Source organism: Pleurodeles waltl, chromosome 8 (assembly GCF_031143425.1).
Source record: "Pleurodeles waltl isolate 20211129_DDA chromosome 8, aPleWal1.hap1.20221129, whole genome shotgun sequence".
Classification (NCBI taxonomy): Eukaryota; Metazoa; Chordata; class Amphibia; order Caudata; family Salamandridae; genus Pleurodeles; species Pleurodeles waltl.
The window spans coordinates 631,124,078-631,145,442 of record NC_090447.1 but is presented as its reverse complement, the minus strand read 5'-3'; the positions used below and the strand labels follow the sequence as shown (position 1 = coordinate 631,145,442).

General features: G+C 45.9%; 1 protein-coding gene across 2 annotated transcripts in view; it reads right to left on the bottom strand.

Moving 5' to 3' along the window:
* Positions 1-21,365, bottom strand: part of CNKSR2 (connector enhancer of kinase suppressor of Ras 2) — a 1,907,760-nt gene that overhangs the window by 1,153,950 nt on the left and 732,445 nt on the right. For both annotated transcript variants that reach the window (XM_069204730.1, XM_069204731.1), the window contains exon 4: positions 2,178-2,265. In XM_069204730.1, coding sequence (XP_069060831.1) covers positions 2,178-2,265 — 88 coding nt within the window. The remainder of the gene's footprint in view (positions 1-2,177; positions 2,266-21,365) is intronic.

Below are 21,365 nucleotides of genomic sequence, written 5' to 3'. Positions count from 1 at the left end.
GTGTCGACAGATGAGGAGGGCAAGGCACTGCAGGGGTCCACTTAGTGGAGGTCCGGTGAGTGAGTACATGGCCTCAAGGGGTGCCCCAGATACAACACACATTCAGGCTTTAAGTAGATGCAGGTGGCAGGTCTGGGATAGAGGCTGCCACGAGGTGATGCACCGCAAAGGCCAGAAGGGGGTACAGGATGAAGTTCAGGGCCCCGGGTGCCTGTCAGGAGGGCCACCACTTCCAGTGGTTCTTAAGGTGCCGCTCCAGGTGTTTCTTCAGTCAGGGGGTCGGTGGGCCTCGCAAATCCCACAGGTCAGGCCCCCCCCAGGATCCTGTATGAGGACCGGCAGTGTCCACAGAGGAGGAGGGCTATGCTCTGCAGAGGGCCACCCCGTGGAGGTCAGGTGAGTGCGTGGCCTGAGGGGGGGGCTGCTGATGCAGAGTATCCTCGGGCCCCTGGAAAGTGCAAGGGCAGGATTGCAATGAGGGCCTCCGTGAGGTGATGTGCAGTGAGGGCCAGCAGAGGACGTGGTGTAAAGTTCAGGGCCACAATTGCCTTGCATGCTGGCCCCTGCGTCAGGTAAGTCCTGTGGTGTGGTCCCAGGTACCTCTCCAATCATGGGGGTAATGGGCCCTGATGGTGGTTCAACAGGACCATGGAGGTTCTGGGGTGGGAGACTCACTCCATCGGGTCTATCCGTCTGTTCAAGGCCCAGGACCCTGGTTTCTGAAGGGCCTCGATCTGCTAAAGTGTTTGCTGCATCTTGACGCAGACCCCATGAGAGAGGAAGACCATCCTGTTTCCCACCTCAATCACCATGTGTCAGATGTCATCTAACAGGGATGGGCCACGTCCATCCGCAGCCGTTCCCAGCAGGCCTCCAAACACCCGTGGCCCAGGAAAGATGGTGGCGTTGCATCCTGCCACCTCAGCCAGACGCAGAAGAGGGAGTCTACCGAGGCACTTGGCAGCCACCCCACTTAGGCTGGGGCTCTCGGAAGGTCAGCCGGGTTCCAGAGAGATTGGCAGATGCCCTAGTGCTGGCAGTATTGAAGCAAAGGGGCCTAGGGGATCTGCAGCTCGCAACGAGCACGTCCCACTCCTTGCTCCACCAGGCCATGCCCTTCTTTGGTATCATTTAAAATATGTATGGAGGATTTATTATACAAATGCCACCAAACTTGCTCTGGAAAGTTACCTTGATGCCTGAGTTGCTACCAAAGGTGAATTAAGATATTCTAAAGAGAAAATGTTCACTTCCGAAGCACTTATCCTTTCTTGGAAGTTGAGGAGCTCAGTCAAGGCTTCCAGAAAAATAATGCTTCTTTCTTCCACGTCCTATAAGGGATACATTTCATAGCAACTATTTCTGAAAATACTGATATTTTTTTTTACTTTCGAGCAAGTTTTTATAAATGTCATAAATGTCTGCAGCATTACCAAACAAACCGAAGTAATGCTTGTGACATGTCAACCCACAAAAAATACACCAGTGAGAACAACAATCTAGATTCTTGAAAAACTATCCTTAAATATATCTCTTAACTGAGTCAGAGAAAAGGCGGGTGGTGTCTTAAAGCAGTTGCTGTATATGAACTGCAGTAGGAAAATCAATATTTGGGCAATGAAGAATATCTATAATGCACATTTCATTGATGAACACTAACTAATTAAGTAATTTCCTTTTTGACTTATTCTAGGTAAATGTATCCATTAGGAGCATCCTGTAAATATGGCATGGATCCTGGGTCAATCTGGATCTATCTGATGAGTAAGTTGTGTTGAACACTTTAGAAGTATTTATTGACTTTGGTACAGTGGAACTGATTGATCACCTTTATTTACGTATGCCCTAACATGAATCCTTAAATGAACTGAATTTTGCATTTTTGTTGGTTGGGATGCGTTTTTGCAATAGCTGCGGTTTTCAATAGAGTGTAAGCCATAGTAACCTGAAAAGAATGCCACGACTACAGGTACATTAGGATTGCCAGGCCTTAAAAACTGACTTTATTCCACCAGGCGATAGCAACAAATAAAAAACACGATAATTCACGCATGGCAATCGCTGTGCTCTGATGACTAACGTCAGCAATACTTGTCAGATTGTAATTTTATATATAAAAGTGTACTTTTAAGTTAAAGAACAAGCCTTAGAATTAATGAAAAATCACAGTCTCCTACCTGCTGTACAATCGTTGTCAATTCCAGGCAAAGTTGAATAACACTATTTCTTGTAACTGAATAATCTGCTACGGCAGCGAAAGGTGATCTACGGAAGGAGAACAGACATGTTGGTTGGGTAATACATGTACACTTTTTCACACACCGCTCTACACAAACTCCCCACAAGTAAATAACAAACAGGGCCTTTATTAAATTTAGCAACCTGTGTGCAAGAGGAGCATACCATTCAATACGGACTTTTCTCTCACTCTCAGCCGGATGCCATTCCAGTTATTTGTGGGTTTTTTAACCCTACAGACTTCCGTAGGCTAGAATTCAAGCCAGCGTCAGCAAGTCTGCTTCGGGCAATCATATCTGCTGCTCTGCTGGGTTTTACCTTAATAACAATATTGCCCTCTTTGAGGACAACTGAGTGCCCAGTTATTGGAGCATGCAGTAACACTCGTGATCATCGGTAGCTGTGCTGGCAATTACAACAATTTCTGTTTAAAGAAGCAAATCGCTTGAGGGTTAGGATTACTAGACGTCCTGCCATCAAGAGGGACAAAATATTCAGCACCGTAGGCTTTTCTCTGTGCATTTCAGAGTTTCGCTTCGAACACATCCAGTAAAAAAGCAATTCCAAGTTATGCTTTGATCAGACACTAGTCTGATTTGACTATGATTTGGCAGGTGTCATAGTAAATCACGTTCCCCTCTAGTGTGCTTCCGGACATTCGGAGCTGAAATCAGCCTTAAAGCACTCTTCCTCTGAACTAAGGGTTGTCATGGAATCATGTAGCTGCAAATGAATTGTGCCAGCTCAGCTTAAAAAAGGTATATAAATATTAATGTATATGTATAAAAATTGTATAGGACTGAGCACGTTGCATAAACAAAGCATAGCTGTAGACTGAGGACTAATGATGTAGCAAGCTATCGAAAAACAGAAAACATTTACAAAGAACAATACTTGTTTACTGAAATAAAGAGAAGAGAGACCCACTAGTACACGGGCGGATGAATGAATGGCCAGAGAGATGTACAGACGGATGAGCAAATAGATTGTCAATGGCAAGGGGTCCAGAGAACGCCATCTGCAGTTTTGAAACCTGATAGCATTTGATCTCACAGACTCGGAACAAAACATGGTTACGATTATTGAGCTGAGTATACTCTTTGGCCCAGACTTATACTCTGTTTGTGCAGAATTAGTGTAATTTTTTTACGCTAATTCTGTGCAAATTTAACTCCATATTTATATTTTGACGCTAGACTAATCTAACGTCAAAATATTGGAGTTAAAGTCTTTTTTTGGATGCGTGAACCCACCTTGCGTCAATGAGATGCAAGGTAGGTATTCCCATCCAAAAAATGACTTTAAGGCTCTAGTGTCTCATTCATCCTCCCGTGCAAAAATGGTGCACAAGAGGGAGGCGGGCCTTAAATAATGGTGTTAAGCCTGCTTAGTGCCATCATTTAACACCTGGGTCTGGGCAGGCGTTAGGGGACCTGTGGACCCATTTCCATGGTCAAACACCATGGAAAGAGCCCACAGGTGCCCTCCCCAATCCCCAGGAACACCCACACCAGAGGGACACCACATGATGGGGGGAACCCCATCCCAGGTAAGTAGAAGTAAGTTGAGGTTAGTATTTAAATTTTTTCAAAGTGCCATTGGGGCCCTGAAATAGGCCCCCATACGTGGCACTGGATGTAATGGCCATGCCCAGGGGACCCTTATCTCCTGTGCTGGCCGTTGCGGTGGTGGGCATGACTCCTGTCTTATTAGACAGGAGTCATGTGGTATGGATGGTTTTGCATCAAGAAATGATGCTAGGACGGTTAGAGTCATCTTGTTTTACTCTAACCAGCCTAAAGTCAGTTTTTGGTGCAAAACACCATTCTCCCATACTGCCACCCCAACCCGGCTAATGTCATTTTCCATGATGTTAGCCCACCCTTTGTGCTAGATTGTGCCACCCCATAATATGGCACCCGGCTGGCATCCTGGAATGGCTCAAGCCTGCGCTATACTTTTTGATGCAAAACTGCGCAAACGCAGTTTTGCATCAAAAAGTATAAAGCTGGGCCTTTGTGTATTGCAGTTTCAGCTCCTCCTTCCAATGTTTGAATCTCTCTAGGACATAAAAAGCAAATAGCCTGAGCATGTAAACTGTGACGTATAGCCTGAAGCAGATATCAAAGTATCTGGGATGTTGCAGTTGGAAATATTGGGGGCTTTCTGAGAAACTTCGAAATACACCCCACCTGGCCCTAGTATGTGGGTGGATGTCTTTTGGGGCACCTATTTGGGGGAATTTAGTCTAACTGTTCTTTCATGCTACCGAGAACTGTTTTTAAGAGTTCACTTCTGCCCCTGTGGGAAGGCAGCTTTGTTAGATCTGAGAAATGAGCTAAGAATGAGACCTGCCACCTCTTTATTTCAGACGGCACACTGTCTTATTTTCAGTCAAGAAAAGCAGTGCAAAGTCTCTTCGGCTCTGGGATTTTGAGATTTAAATCCTTTGAGCGTGAGCACATAGTTTACCTAGTATGATTTGCTCCCTAACAAGACATACAAGAGCTGTGGTTGATGTGCCTGTTGTTGTATCACAGATACTGGGCTGCAAAGCTCTACAATTATTTTGATCAAAAGGAGGAACTCTTCGGTTGGGGGCTCATTCCTCCTCTTTGCCATTTTACCGCATTTTACCTTTATTTACCTAATAAAGGTAAAAAAGAGACTGACATTTGGCGAGCTCCCAGTATTTTTAGTTGCAAGTGCAATGAGTGCCCAGCTGACACGCATTTTATTTGGTGATATACTGCACCTCTTAAGACCCGTTGAAAGCAGTGTGGCTTCTTCTCCATTATGTCGCAGACATGAGGTGTACTTGGAGACACGGGGGCTCCTTCAGAGTTAGGACTACCTGGGCATTCACCAAAGATTAGATGATGCCGGACCCCGACCTCTCAGTTCCCCTATATAATGTTGAGGCAGGGAAACGATTTTGCTTCTGATTGGCTGAGCAACAGTAAAGTCCGCCAGAGAAAATACCTAAACTGATGCTTAGTCACTAGTTGTTATGGAGTTCAAAGGTTTGTCCTTTTAAGACGAGCCTTGCGATGCCATTTTAGCCATCACATTCCCTTTTATTCTTATCTGGAAGGACAGCATCAGCATGATTTTACAGGGCGGGAAATACTTTTTAAAGTTTCCCGACACACTTGTCAGGGACATCGATTTTTCATATTTCAGTCACGACACGTCATTGGGGGTTTGGCTTTCGAAAATGAAAAACAAATGTCAGCTGTTCATTCATACTATGGAGGACAGGCCTGCATTTTGTCAACTTTACCTGTAAGGTTTCCTGCTATGCGACCACAAGTAATTTTGACAAAAAAGAGCTTATACACAAGCCGAAACTCTGGATATGCCATGCTGTTTGTGACTGGAATGATTGCGGTGCTAGTGCCAGTGCCCCAGCTTGTTGGTTGATCACCCGACAAACCATAAAGTAGCCATTTGTTTTATTTTCCCAATTGGGCCGATCATCTACATATTTAGGTCAGAAACTAATCATTGTCCTACTTGTGGCCACACAATTGAAAATAATAACTAACCGTTTGGAGAAGGGCATTTCTATCATGCCACGTGCATTTTAACAGCTTTATTGGATAGGCAGCCGTGATCACTCCCATGTCCTTATGTATTCTGTCTTTCAATGAAATTCTGATGGATCTGTTGGAGTGTGACCTTTATAATCAATATTAACATGAAAAGCTTGCAAAGTAATGTATAAATGATGCTGCATAGAAAACGTGGTAGAATATTATTAATGCACATGTTTGAAATGTGCCCATGGGGAGTGGCCACCAATGTATACGATGATTAATGAAACTGACTAATAATGAATTAATAATGTACTCATGTATGCTTCTGTATCAGCACCATAAATTTTGTATTTAGGATTTGCTGAATTAATCACTAGGCCTTAGTTAGCAAGGGTCTGGGCCTAGCGGCCTGGTCTCATATTAAATGTGTTTTTCTAACGTGCAATGTGCTGTCTTCCTAAAGGACGTGAAACTGTACTTTTCCAGAAGCTAGAGAGATGTGTGTGTAACCGTAGTAAATTCTTTCTCATGACACCCGACTTGCTCAAGGAGACATTCTTGCTGAATGCAACAGTGTAATTCGCAACAGGAACAAGGTCGTCTAAACTGGTAAAGACAATGGAACTACTGAGTGGAGCGACAAGTGTAACTTTTCTTACCTGACATTCTACCCGCTGAAGACGTCAATCACAGGAACCAATAAACTGCATGAGAACTGTTTTAGGTGAAAATTCTAGTAAGGTGAGCAACGGATCATTGGACAGAGATAACGATGCAACAAATATTGCCCACTTGGAAATTAGGAACCTGTTAGACAAGATTAATATAACGAAGTGACACCAGAAGAAATGGGCATTCTTCCTCGTCACTTTGATGCCATTACCTAGCCATTACGAACCTTTTACTGAGGGACACTCTTGCTGTGGTACCCTGCCTTAAGACTTTATTTTTCTGATACCCTAATCCTTCCTCATCCTCTCTTTGCCCTATAACGCACTTCTCCTCCTTATGAGGGAAGCATCCTTCTTACCCTATCTTGCTGAGACTTTGCTGCTTATCTTGGCTGATGGTGAATCGACTGATGTCCTGAGGATGAAGACTGACTCTGTATGCTGACCCATTACAGAGGGTAACTATATGATCATGAAATTGTAATTGTCTGTATGCCTTTTCTTTCGAGGTACCAACTGCTTTTTTGACAAAGACCATAGTTAGATGTTTTCTAAATTGGTGTTGCTAAATTGTTTTGCATGAAGCCCAACATGCTGATGCAAATTAGAGGTTAGTTAAGGAATTCACTAATACTGGGTGCAAATAGACAAATGACTGAATCTTTGCTTTGTTGAATACTGCGTTAATGATACTCTGCTAAAGTTGATTCATGTTGACATCGTGCTTTGTTCTGATGTTCCTGATTTTTGCTTTGATAAAGTCTTATTCAAGTTGTCATATTATAATGCTTTTGATGTGCTTATTGATATTGAGACTAATAAACATGACCCAAGAGTTGTAACTAATAGGGAATAAATGCGTGAAGTAGGGTTCGCGCTTGCACAGCTTATGCATACCGCAGGTGAATTGTGAAGCTTGTGAGGATTTGTAGGCCAGGTAATGTTTTAGTAGGAGGGTGCGTACTCCACAGTATGAGAGTGGGGAAGTTGGCGAACTTCATGTGAGTGTGGCGCTTGGTGCTCAAAAATTGTCCACGTGGTTGTTAGTGATGTACGGACCCTGTGTGGTCTAAGACTCCGGAGTATATTGATAAGTGTATGAGACACTTGGTTTATGTTGTAATTTGCGCGGTTTAATAGGTCAATCGGGCGTGGTTGACGAGTCGAGTTTGAGTCAAAGTGAGTGAATGAAAACTTCGATGGAGATTTGGTGAGCTCTAAAGTGCACTAGGACAAACCATTGACAAGTCGAGAGTAGAATTTGCGGGTCAAATTTGGCTTGCGAGTGCGAGATCTGAGAAGGAGAGAGTGGCGGCCGAGGCTTAAAGTGAAATCTCTGTAAAGTTATGAAGCAATTGTGTTACCCTTCCTGAAGTAAACCGGCAATTTTTTGGTGCTCGCAATATGTTGCATTCATTTTGTGCAGATCGAGAGTGAGGGAGACAAGCCGCAAGACTTTGTCAGCCGCAGTGTGTGTGAGTGTGACGTCATTAGAGCAGCGCTGGGATAGATCGATCAGTGAGAAGGGTCACGCACGGATTTGCAGCTGTCCGTGAGAGGCAATTGGTTGAGAAGGTAGGCGAAGGGTGTTCTGGGAATTAAAGTCACTTCCTGATTCAGTTAAAAAACGAAATAAAAGACGCAAAAATTAAGTTCTTCAAGGCTCTAAGGAGCGCTTTGAGGGGAGATGTGTACATTACCGCGAGTGTGGGGAAGCCTACACCGCCGGAGGATACACTGGCTTATGCCGTAATTGAGGAGAAGGGAGTCGCGCCATATCTTTGGCTAAAGCAATGGTGCAAATTAACAGAAAAGGATGGGAGTTTAGCGTGTCCAGAGAACGGGTCATTCAATATAATGATCTTAGAGAATTTGCGGAAGGCGTTAAATGAGCAAAAGCCGCCTCCAATACCATCACAGTTTGAGGCTTTAGCAATTTCAGAACTGATGGCCATACGACAGCGGCAACAAAAATTTGAGAGGAGAATGAGGAAAGCTGAAAAGACACTAGCGGAGGTTAGATGGGATAGTGAACACAGAATGTGGAGAAGGGAGATAATAGACGGAGTCAGGATGTTCCCGGCAATAACTCAGGAAGCCGACACGCAAGGAAGAAAGGCCACTTGTAAAACAGATAAGGTTTCTAGCAAGGAAAAGGAGACTAAAAGATCTTGGGCAGATGCAGATGACTCAGATGATGATGAGTTCCTTAATCACTTGTTACATGATCGTCCACCGCCCTATGCTATGGATGACAATAGACCAAGTACTAGTGCAGGTCCTATTAACTCAACACCGAGCCAGGGAACAGCAAATACAGCACAGGTAAATACAGTTGCGCCACCAGCTCCAGTACAGAATAGTGTCAGTGTGTCTGCTGCTCCAGAGATGCAGACGCAGCCACCACCAGTTCAGAGGCTCTACCCTGATGTCCCAATGTTAGAAACAACTACAAGCTTGGTGGTGCCGCCTGATCAGACATATACGCGACCCAAGTTAGTGCAGATTGAGCCAACTCCACTTTTACTGCCCCAGCCGCAGCAACAGATGGTTCTGAGTTACACTTCGGGCACAGGACTGCAGTTAGCTACGGCACGAATAATGAATCAGAATATGGGAGCCAGCATTCCACAAGTTGTGGGAAATAAGCCGGCACCAGCCGCCATGTCCTTACCCATCACAGTTGGTCCACCAGTACCATTGTATGCGCAGGACAAGCCTAGCATGTGTGATCAGAGAGTAATGACCCAGGACATGACAAGAGGAGGGTTCGTAGGGAGCTCTCAAGGGATGACTCCAGTGGAACAGATGGTAGAGAGGTTGAGGTCCCTGTTAGACTTCAGTCCGATAGGGGTTCCTCCAGATGCCATGAGGCACTCAGGTTTGGGACTGCTAACTCTGCAGATCTCAAGTGCAAATGTGCAGAAAACATCATTAATTCAGACTGGAAATCTCCCTTTGCAAGGTTTCAATGCGCAACAACTGAATGAATGGTTAGACAAGCTAAATTCACCACAGATTACCCCTGCGACAGCAGAGCGGTCGGAAAGAGAAGAGTACCTGAATTTTGTGAGGTTGGGCATGGAAGCAGCTGAACTAGTTGAAGGAAGCGTGGGAGTGAACCGACTAGAGTCTTATACTGAGGCAGAATTGAGGTATTTGTGCCTGAAAATAACTAAGGAAGTGAGCAAAGTGCATCAGAGGTTGGCAAACTTAGCAGACAAATATGGCATAGTCTTAGACAATACTAAGCATCTGAAGAGGAGCTACAGGTTAGACTTCGAGCCGAAGGATTTTGATCACATGAGGTCTACTGGGATGAAGGCACACCTCAAAGAAATACTGCAGAGCACCCACGTTTGGGGAGCGTGAGAAAAGTGGGAAGGCAGATGGGCAAAGAAAAGAGATAAAAGAAAGAGTGATTGCTCGGAGCCGCAGCAGGCGAAATCAGCACCGGATACCGGTACAATAAAATTGCTACCCATGAGAGAAACAGCTGGAGGGGTTCTTGTCCATGTACCATGGTCTAGAGGTGACATTCTGTCATTTACAAATGACTTTCCCAGGTTGAGGGAGAAGCCAATAGAGTGGTATCAGCAGACAGACAGGTTTGTGAAGCTTGCGAAGTGTCTCTGGGAAGACCTGAATACCCTGTTTGAGATCATTGTTCCTGCTGATTTGTGGCTTGAGTGCAAGAGAAGTGTTGATTGGCCAAACACAGAACCAGCAAGGGACAGGGTTACCGGAGCACCATCTCCGGATGTAATGAAGTACTATTATAAGGTGATTGAGTTTTTGAAGCAGAAGGTGTCGCCGCAGAATATTGATTGGCAAAAGGTTGATCGAACGGCACAGGAGGCTAAAGAGTCGATACATGCCTGCTATGAGAGGTTGTTGAAGGCATTCAAGCATTACAACGGTACAAAGGTCACAGAGCCGAAAGACATGAATCACCTTGTGTTCAGATTTGTTGAGGGATTGAGACCAGAGATTAGCCAGAAGATTAAAAATCATTTGATCTGTTGGCAAGCGAAGCAGAATGATGAGGTGTTGCAGTATGCGAAACGCTGTAGTGACGAGATTGAGTTGAAGCAGAGAAAGTTGAAGGAGAAAGTGATGGTGATGCAAATTAAGGCAGCGCAAGCAGGGATGCAGGGAAATGGAGTACAACAGATGGTGCAACAACCGCAAGGAAACAGGATGTTCAAGGCGCAAGCGAGAGGCAGAGGTCGAGGAGGTTTTGTGAACCGCAGTGCAGATTTGAATACCATTACAGTTCAGAATGATGTACAGGGGATGAAGAAGGTGTTAGCATGTCATGCGTGCGGGGGCGTCGGACACTGGAAGCAGGAGTGCCCGATGATGGTGCAGGAGGGTGTTGTTCAACAAAGGAATGATGTTAATGCATTCCTAAATATTAACCTTTTTAGTGCGGGCGTCGGCCACTGGCCGACGCCCACACTCCCTCCCTGGTGCGGGTCACGACCAGTGGGCGACACCAGGGAGGGGGTTAAAAATCCTCCGGTGCAATGCACCGGAGGATTTTTTATTATTTATTTTTTCCCGTGGGAGACGCGGAAGAACTTCCGCGTCTCCATCCCGCCCCCCTCACGCCCCCTTATGACGTCAGCGTGCCACGAGGCGCACTGACGTCACAGTTTTTCCCCACCGGAGAAGAAGAGAAGCAGGTAAGCGTTCTCTTTTTCTCCGGTGGGGAAAAAAAGGCCAAAACGGCCTCCCCAGATGCCAGGGAGGCATCGATGGAAAGGGGAGGCTCTCCCCTTTCCATCGATGCCTCCCTGGCACCGTTTCCTGGCCATGGATCGCAGCGCGGCTGCGATCCATGGCCAGGAAATACCCCTAGGCACCAGGGATCTTCTTTGGGGGGGTCGGCCCCCTTGTAAAAGGGCCGCCCCCCCCAGGGGCAATATTTATTTATTCCCACTGTTTTGGGGGGCGATCGCGCCCCCCACAATTAAAAAAAAAGTATAAAAACAAACAAAAAATGAAAATAAAATGGCGGGGTCGGCCCTTAGAACACGGGCCGACCCCAGGGGCAAAAAAAAACGTGTAGTTTTGCCTGGGGGGGCCGATCGCCCCCCCAGGGTAAAAACAGGAGAAAAAAAACAAATTGTTGGTGGTCAGCCCTTAGGGTGACCATCAATGGGGCCATTTTTTTTTTATACATGTGTGCTTTGCCAAGGGCAAGCACACATGTATAAAAAAAAAAAGTTTGTGACATGAGTGTCTTGTTTTCTCTCTCTCTCTCTCTCACATATATGTGTATATATATATATATATCTACATATATATATAGATATAGATATATATATTTCTTTTTTTTTTTTTTTCAGGACAAGCATTGCAGCGCCCATGCGCTGCTTTTCTGACTTGTTGGTGTGTATCTGGGCTTCTAACAACACCCACCTCACGCCCATCACTACCACTCGTTCGTGGGCTTGCCCTTCAAAAATCCTTTGATTACATTGGAAAATGGTTTACCTTTGTTCCTCCTTGGGGAGGTTTTGTTACCGCCTTGGCCATCGCCCCTGGTACATGGCTAATTGCACTTTTGCTGTTATGTTTAACTGCGAGCGAACTTGTTTTCCTTTTGTGTATCTCTTCACCTGATGCTCATGGTGGCCGTGGCGCTGTGAATCGGCTCTCTTATGTGAAATAGTTTAACTTTCAATTATCAATTTATGGGGCAAGAAAAGTTGGGTTAGGAGTTTATAACGCTAATAGCTCTAACTCGAGCAGATGCGAGACCCATTGCATTGTAAATGCTTGTTTTTCTTTTGTGTGTTGTTTTATAATGGTGAACAATTTCACTGCACTCCACCAGGACCGTGATCAAGACTCCTTGGTGAGTTGAAACACGTTGGTGGTTATTGACTGCAATAAAATACACGTTTATTTGTACCTCGTGGAGTGCGGTGAAATTTTTCGGCCTTACATAATTTCTAGATTGGTCTTCTCTGTCACTGGGCACCGGCAGTGGAGTGTGCCGCCCAGCAACCCTTCAACCACTTTGTTTCTAAACATATGTATATATATATATATATATGCAACACAAATTGGTTAAAAGATTGTTGCGCAGCGCACTCCACTGCCGGTGCTCAGTGATGGAGGAGAGCAACCTCGAAAATATTTTGTGAACAAGAATCTCACCGCACTCCACGAGGTTCAAATTGACATGTTTTATTGCAAGTATAAACAATGAAAGAAAAGAGGGACTCATTTACTGTGATACGCGTACGTGGCTGTTGCTTGCAATAAAAGATGCCAATTTGAACCTCGTGGAGTGGGGTGAGATTCTTGTTCACACAATATATATATATATATATATATATATATATATATATATATATATGCATGCATGCATGTCTTTTCTGTAGTGGCAGTTGCCATAAAGTAGCTGAGTGGATTAGTAAAGGCAAGCGTTACCTGCGCTTTAAAACAAATGTAATGCCAGGGGGACTATGGAGATATGAGTGGCACTTTTGCTGGGTAGTACTGAGGGAATTAGAAGAGGAGGTAATGGGAGGCAGAGCGCCAAAATGACTGTTGCACAGGGTGTGTGGTAAGGTGAAGTAATACATTCTTTTTTTGTTTTTTTCAGTGTTTTCAGAGAATCTTCAGAATTGGAGAAGAAGCGAAGGTAAGGTGACGACATTTCCTGTTGTACACAACAAACATACCCACAAGCAATTTTGTGACTATCTGCCTTCTACGTAGGCTAGTAATTTAGAGGGACAGTTTAGCCAGTTGCAGAGATGGCATCTCGTTGGATGACTGCTGATCAAGCCCTAGCTCGGGTTATGGAGGACAGTTCTGATGTAGGCTCAGAGACTGAGACAGCAGACACTGAGACAGCATCTGAGGAAGAGGACAATGGGGCAGATTCTGGGAGTGATTTTTCAGTCGGCGGAGTCCCATCCGACGACACCTCTTCCAGTGAGTCTGAAGGAGACAATGACGACATCCGTGCTGTCCCTTCGCAAGCACATTCTGGGCAGCGGGACCACATTGGGTTAGCCGAACCCAGAGAGCACGTGCTTGCTGCCGCAAGCACAGAGAGAGTGCTCTCTTGGCAGCCCCCCTGTTTGGTCCAGCCCCAAATTCCACCTTTTACTGGTGACGCTGGATGTAAAGTCGATACAGCTAACTTTTTGCCAGTCGACTACATCTATCTATTTTTGTATGTTGACTTCCTTCAGAAAGTTGTGCAGCAAACAAATTTGCGTGCAGACCAATTTCTGAGGGAGCGCGGAGGCACTCTAGGGCCCCGTTCTAGGGCATGCCAGTGGACTCCCACTTCGCTGGTGGAGTTGAAGATATTTTTGGGCCTTACGCTCAAAATGGGGTTAGTGCAGAAACCCACCTTGCAGTCCTACTGGACGACTCGCACGGTTTGGGTTACTCCCATCTTCGCACCATACATAAGCAGAGATCGTTTTTTGCTACTGCAGCGCATGCTGAATTTCAATGACAATTCTGCTGCATTGCCCCGGGACCATCCAGATCATGACAGGTTGTTCAAAATTCGGCCTGTCGTGGAACATTTGTCTGCCAGGTTTCCAGAGATCTATACTCCTGGAAAGAATATCGAATGTCGATGAGTCCTTGATCCTGTACAAAGGACGGCTGCTTTTCAGACAGTACATTGCGAGCAAAAGAGCTCGCTATGGCATAAAGCTGTACATGCTGTGTGAGAGCTCTACTGGCTATGTGTACAGCTTGAGAGTGTATACAGGGAAGGATTCTACCCTAAACCCTATAGGTTGCCCTCCCGTGTTAGGGGTCACAGGTAAGATTGTATGGGAACTTGTCCAGCCACTTCTTCACAAAGGTTATAACCTTTATGTGGACAATTTCTATACAGGAGTAGAGCTGTTCAGTGAGCTCTACAAAGCTGGCACTGTGGCCTGCGGTATAGTTCGTTGTAACCGCAAAGGATTCCCGCGGGAGCTTGTTTACAAGAAGCTCCAGAAATCACAGAGTACTGCATTGCGTTCTAACGAACTGCTAGCAGTCAAGTTCCTAGATAGGCGTGATGTATACGTGCTCACTACAATTCATGATGAGAGCACTTCTCCCATCACGGTTTGGGGTCAGATGGCCGAAGTCCACAAGCCCATCTGTATACTCGATTACAATAAGTACATGGGTGGAGTGGACAAGAACGACCAGGTTCTTCAACCATACAATGCGTGTCGTAAAACTCGCACTTGGTACAAGAAACTGTTTACCCACCTGATTCAGATGGCACCATATAATGCGTATGTTGTTTACCGTCAGCCAACCACAGGAAGACTCATGACTTTCCTTGACTTCCAGTTGTCTGTAATTCAAAGCCTCACTGCTGTTACAGAAGAAGCAGCAGCCTCCATCTCATATGTTCTGGAGGATGTGGCAAGGCTGCAGAAGCGACAATTTGCTGATCGCATACCTAAAACACCCAAAAAGGATTGTCCATGTCGCCGCTGTAAAGTGTGCTCGAAGCATGGAAAGCGGCAGGAGAGTCGGTATTACTCTCCCCAGTGTCCATCACAACCAGGCCTCTGTATCCCTACTTGCTTTACGTTGTATCATACTAAAGCAAAGTCCTGGGAAATCGACTGAGGTTGAGCTGCCGTTGGGTAATCCTTTCAGTGGCAGTGCATGGATACCGAATGTCCATGGGCCACTGCTTTGTTAGGCAAGGAGCCACAGAATTTTACTTCATCATGGACTTCCTTTTGGCGTGGTCGGTGTTCTGTTCAATTAACATGCATTATATTCCCCCTACTGCATATACTAGTGGACAGAACATATGCCACATTGCCACGGAGTACCCTTTCTTCACCTGCATGTCTACCTTACTTTCAACGGTAGATATGCTCTCTCAGTTCGAGGAATCACTTTGTACGGCATACTTGGAAACCCCCAACTTGCTTCCACAAACTAGTATAGGTTCACTTGGCTATTATACAGGATTAGCCAGGACTCTGATGAGAACAGAGACATGGATGGGTAAGGAAAGCTTATGGTAGGAGTGCCTTCACAGGGTTATCGCACAGGTAGAAGGCAGATAGTAAAGGTAGTACAGATGTACATCATCTACACCTATGGATTCAAACCCATTGGTGCCATCCCAGCACTGAAGGAGAATGACTTGTATAGGTCAGTGTTTGACCTGCTTTTCGTGTTCATCCTCCATCAGAACTTAGTAGATGTTCAGTTTGCTGTATAAGTGCATTATAGTCACATCACTGCACATAATGTTGGCTGGGACATATGCTACGTTCTCATGGACTCCCCTATGTACCAAACACTACCCTTTTTCATAGCCTATGACCTTCTCTTTAGGGAACATCATGAGAAATCCCCAGCATATCTCCCTTAGTTTCAAAGGTAGATATGCTCACTCAGTTCGATGAATCGCTTTGTACGGCATACTCGGACACCCCCAACTTGCATCCACAAACTGGAAGGAGTTGGATTTATCACAGAGAGTGCGTTAAAGGCGCATGAAAAACATGTCTTCCTGAGCCTCAGGTGGCTGTCACAGGAGTCATTAGTAAAGGTTTGCTACGCATGCATTTGGTAATGTTAAGGAAGAAGGAGGCAGTTAGCCTATGACCTTCTCTTTAGGTAACATCATGAGAAATCCCCAGCATGTCTCCCTTAGTTTCAAAGGTAGATATGCTCACTCAGTTCGAGGAATCGCTTTGTACGGCATACTTGGACACCCCCAACTTGCATCCACAAACTGGAAGGAGTTGGATTTAAAGGCGCATGAAAAACATGTCTTCCTGAGCCTCAGGTGGCTGTCACAGGAGTCATTAGTAAAGTTTTGTTACGCATGCATTTGGTAATGTTAAGGAAAAAGGAGGCAGTTACTTGACAGGTGGTAAAATGTAGTCAAACTTATTCCGTTCTGTGGCGTGTGAATGTGATGGGCCCTTGTCTGGCAGCGGTAAGTTAATGTGAGTGCAGTGATTGGTTGGATTGGGCCCGTGGCTGGCGATATGAAAGGGTTGGTTGTTGTGCGTGAATGGCGTGTGAATGGACCATAAAGAGGTTGGTGCCTGGATGCGGCTTTATGGCCCGCCTTCAGAAGGCTTGGTTTCAATATTCAGATACTTTGATAAGTAATCATGCTTTGAAACCATAATTTCTGGAGGTGCTAAAACCAACCAGTGTGAGTGGTGGGTTAACTTTAACAAACTAGTACCAGGGGAGTCCAAGGGTGCAGGACTTCCGTGGATCTCACCAGTTTTCCTTCACCCAGAATCCCCTTGAAATCACAAAATGTGCTTAAAAACACATTTTCCTTGCATTCCAATGAGCAGAAGTCCAGGGATCTGCAGGGATCCTCAAAATTCCTACCACCCAGTGTTTCCCCACTTGTCCTGATAAAAACACAACCCCGCTTGTGTGCCTGCGCCTAGTGCCTGGTTCAGGAATGAATCACTCCAAGGTCAAGCAAGGACTACCATTGACCCTTGTGTGATCCATTCCTGTTGCGGGCACTAGGCCTACCCACACAAGTGGGGTATCATTTTTATCGGGAGACTTGGGGGAACGCTGGGTGGAAGGAAATTTGTGGCTCCTCTCAGATTCCAGAACGTTCTGTCACCGAAATGTGAGGAAAACTTGTTTTTTTGTGCCACTTTTTGAGGTTTGCAAAGGATTCTGGGTAACAGAACCTGGTCAGAGCCCCACAAGTCACCCCATCTTGGATTCCCCTAGGTATCTAGTTTTCAAAAATGCACAGGTTTGGTAGGTTTCCCTAGGTGCCGACTGAGCGAGAGGCCAAAATGTACAGGCAGGCACTTTGCAAAAAACAGATGTGTTTTCTGTCAAAAAATGGGATGTGTCCACGTTGTGTTTTGGGGCATTTCCTGTCGGGGGCGCTAGGCCTACCCACACAAGTGAGATATCATTTTTATCGGGAGACTTGGGGAAACGCTGGGTGGAAGGAAATGTGTGGCTCCTCTCAGATTCCAGAACTTTCTGTCACCGAAATGTGAGGAAAACTTGTTTTCTTAGCCACTTTTTGAGGTTTGCAAAGGATTCTGGGTAACAGAACCTGGTCGGAGCCCCACAAGTCACCCCATCTTGGATTCCCCTAGGTCTCTAGTTTTCAAAAATGCACAGGTTTGGTAGGTTTCCCTAGGTGCCGACTGAGCTAGAGGCCAAAATGTACAGGCAGGTACTTTGCAAAAAACAGCTGTGTTTTCTGTCAAAAAAATGGGATGTGTCCACGTTATGTTTTGGGGCATTTCGTGTCACGGGCGCTAGGCCTACCCACACAAGTGAGGTATCATTTTTATCGGGAGACTTTGGGGAACGCTGGATGGAAGGACATTTGTGGCTCCTCTCAGATTCCAGAATTTTGTGCCACCGAAATGTGAGGAAAACGTGTTTTTTTAGCCACTTTTTGAGGTTTGCAAAGGATTCTGGGTAACAGAACCTGGTCAGAGCCCCACAAGTCACCCCATCTTGGATTCCCCTAGGTCTCTAGTTTTCAAAAATGCACAGGTTTGGTAGGTTTCCCTAGGTGCCGACTGAGCTAGAGGCCAAAATGTACAGGCAGGCACTTTGCAAAAAACAGCTGTGTTTTCGGTCACAAAATGGGATGTGTCCACGTTGTGTTTTGGGGCATTTCCTGTCGCGGGCGCTAGGCCTACCCACACAAGTGAGGTATCATTTTTATCGGGAGACTTGGGGGAACGCTGGGTGGAAGGAAATTTGTGGCTCCTCTCAGATTCCAGAACTTTCTGTCACCGAAATGTGAGGAAAACTTGTTTTGTTAGCCACTTTGAGGTTTGCAAAGGATTCTGGGTAACAGAACCTGGTCAGAGCCCCACAAGTCACCCCATCTTGGATTCCCCTAGGTCTCTAGTTTTAAAAAATGCACAGGTTTGGTAGGTTTCCCTAGGTGCTGACTGAGCTAGAGGCCAAAATGTACAGGCAGGCACTTTGCAAAAAACAGATGTGTTTTCTGTCAAAAAACGGGATGTGTCCACGTTGTGTTTTGGGGCATTTCCTGTTGCGGGCGCTAGGTCTACCCACACAAGTGAGGTATCATTTTTATCGGGAGACTTGGGGGAACGCTGGGTGGAAGGACATTTGTGGCTCCTCACAGATTCCAGAACTTTCTGTCACCGAAATGTGAGGAAAACTTGTTTTTTTAGCCACTTTTTGAGGTTTGCAAAGGATTCTGGGTAACAGAACCTGGTCGGAGCCCCACAAGTCACCCCATCTTGGATTCCCCTAGGTCTCTAGTTTTCAAAAATGCACAGGTTTGGTAGGTTTCCCTAGGTGCCGACTGAGCGAGAGGCCAAAATGTACAGGCAGGCACTTTGCAAAAAACAGCTGTCTTTCCTGTCAAAAAATGGGATGTGTCCAAGTTGTGTTTTGGGGCATTTCCTGTCGCGGGCGCTAGGCCTATCCACACAAGTGAGGTATCATTTTTATCAGGAGACTTGGGGGAACGCTGGGTGGAAGGAAATTTGTGGCTCCTCTCAGATTCCAGAACTTTCTGCCACCAAAATGTGAGGAAAACGTGTTTTTTTAGCCACTTTTTGAGGTTTGCAAAGGATTCTGGGTAACAGAACCTGGTTAGAGCCCCACAAGTCACCCCATCTTGGATTCCCCTAGGTCTCTAGTTTTCAAAAATGCACAGGTTTGGTAGGTTTCCCTAGGTGCCGACTGAGCTAGAGGCCAAAATGTACAGGCAGGCACTGTGCAAAAAACAGCTGTGTTTTCTGTCAAAAAATGGGATGTATCCACGTTGTGTTTTGGGGCATTTCCTGTCGCGGGCGCTAGGCCTACCCACACAAGTGAGATATCATTTTTATCGGGAGACTTGGGGGAACGCTGGGTGGAAGGAAATTTGTGGCTCCTCTCAGATTCCAGAACTTTCTGTCACCGAAATGTGAGGAAAACTTGTTTTTTTAGCCACTTTTTGAGGTTTGCAAAGGATTCTGGGTAACAGAACCTGGTCAGAGCCCCACAAGTCACCCCATCTTGGATTCCCCTAGGTCTCTAGTTTTAAAAAATGAACAGGTTTGGTAGGTTTCCCTAGGTGCCGACTGAGCTAGAGGCCAAATTGTACAGGCAGGCACTTTGCAAAAAACAGCTGTGTTTTCTGTCAAAACATGGGATGTGTCCACGTTGTGATTTGGGGCATTTCCTGTCGCGGGCGCTAGGCCTACCCACACAAGTGAGGTATCATTTTTATCGGGAGACCTGGGGGAACATAGAATAGCAAAACAATTGTTATTGCCCCTTATCTTTCTCTGCATTTTGTCATTCCAAATATAAGAGAGTGTGTAAAAAAAATGTCTATTTGAGAAATGCCCTGCAATTCACATGCTAGTATGGGCACCCCGGAATTCAGAGATGTGCAAAAAACCACTGCTCCTCAAAACCTTATCTTGAGCCAATTTTGGAAATGCAAAGGTTTTCTTGATACCTATTTTTCACTCTTCATATTTCAGCAAATGAATTGCTGTATACCCAGTATAGAATGAAAACCAACTGCAGGGTGCAGCTCATTTATTGGCTCTGGGTACCTAGGGTTCTTGATGAACCTACAAGCCCTTTATATCCCCGCAACCAGAAGAGTCCAGCAGACATAACGGTATATTGCTTTCAAAAATCTGACATCGCAGGACAAAATTACAGAGTAAAACAGAAAGAAAAATGGCTGTTGTTTTCAGCTCAATTTCAATATTCTTTTATTTCAGCTGTTATTTTCTGTAGGAAAACCTTCTAGGATCTACACAAATGACCCCTTGCTGAATTCAGAAATTTGTCTAGTTTTCAGAAATGTTTAGATTTCCGGGATCCAGCATTGATTTCATACCCATTCCTGTCACTAACTGGAAGGAGGCTGAAAGCACCAAAAATAGTAAAAATGGGGTATGTCACAGTAAAATGCCAAATTTGTGTTGAAAAATGTGGTTTTCTGATTTAAGTCTGCCCGTTCCTGAAAGGTGGGAAGATGGTGATTTCAGCACCAGAAACCCTTTGTTGATGGCTGTTAGAAATTGGGTTTTTGGTTGGCAGTCAGGTTACCCCCTGTCCAAGCAAAAGCCCTCACTCTAGTCAGGGTAAGTCACACACAATCCAAGATTATCCTGTGCCCACCCTCTGGTAGCTTGGCACGAGCAATCAGGCTTAACTTAAAAGGCAATGTGTAAAGTATTTGTGCAATAAATCATACAATACCACCATATAGCACCACAAAAATACACCACAAAGTGTTTAGAAAAATATATAATATTTATCAGGATAATTGTAGGTCAAAAAGAATAAGGTTGCAATGGAAAATTGTAGAAATATCACGGAAAAGTGATATAAAGGCCCTCATTCTGACCTTGGCGGAGGCCGCCCGCCAAAGTCCCGCCGTCAGGTTACCGTTCCGCGGTCGAAAGACCGCGGCGGTAATTCTGACTTTCCCGCTGGGCTGGCGGGCGGTCTCCTTCAGACCGCCAGCCAGCCCAGCGGGAAAGAGGCTTCCACGATGAAGCCGGCTCGGAATCGAGCCGGCGGAGTGGAAGCTGTGCGACGGGTGCAGTTGCACCCGTCGCGTATTTCACTGTCTGCGCAGCAGACAGTGAAATACATTTAGGGGCCCTCTTACGGGGGCCCCTGCAATGCCCATGCCAGTGGCATGGGCACTGCAGGGGCCCCCAGGGGCCCCGCGACCCCCCCTACCGCCATCCGGATCTCGGCGGTCCGACCGCCGGGATCTGGATGGCGGTAGGGGGGGTCAGAATCCCCGCGGCGGTGCAGCAAGCTGCGCCGCCGCGGAGGATTCAATGGGGCCGCGGTACACTGGCGGGACCCCGCCAGTGGTGCCGGTCCGACCGCGGCTTTACCGCCGCGGTCGGAATCCCCATTGAAGCACCGCCGGCTT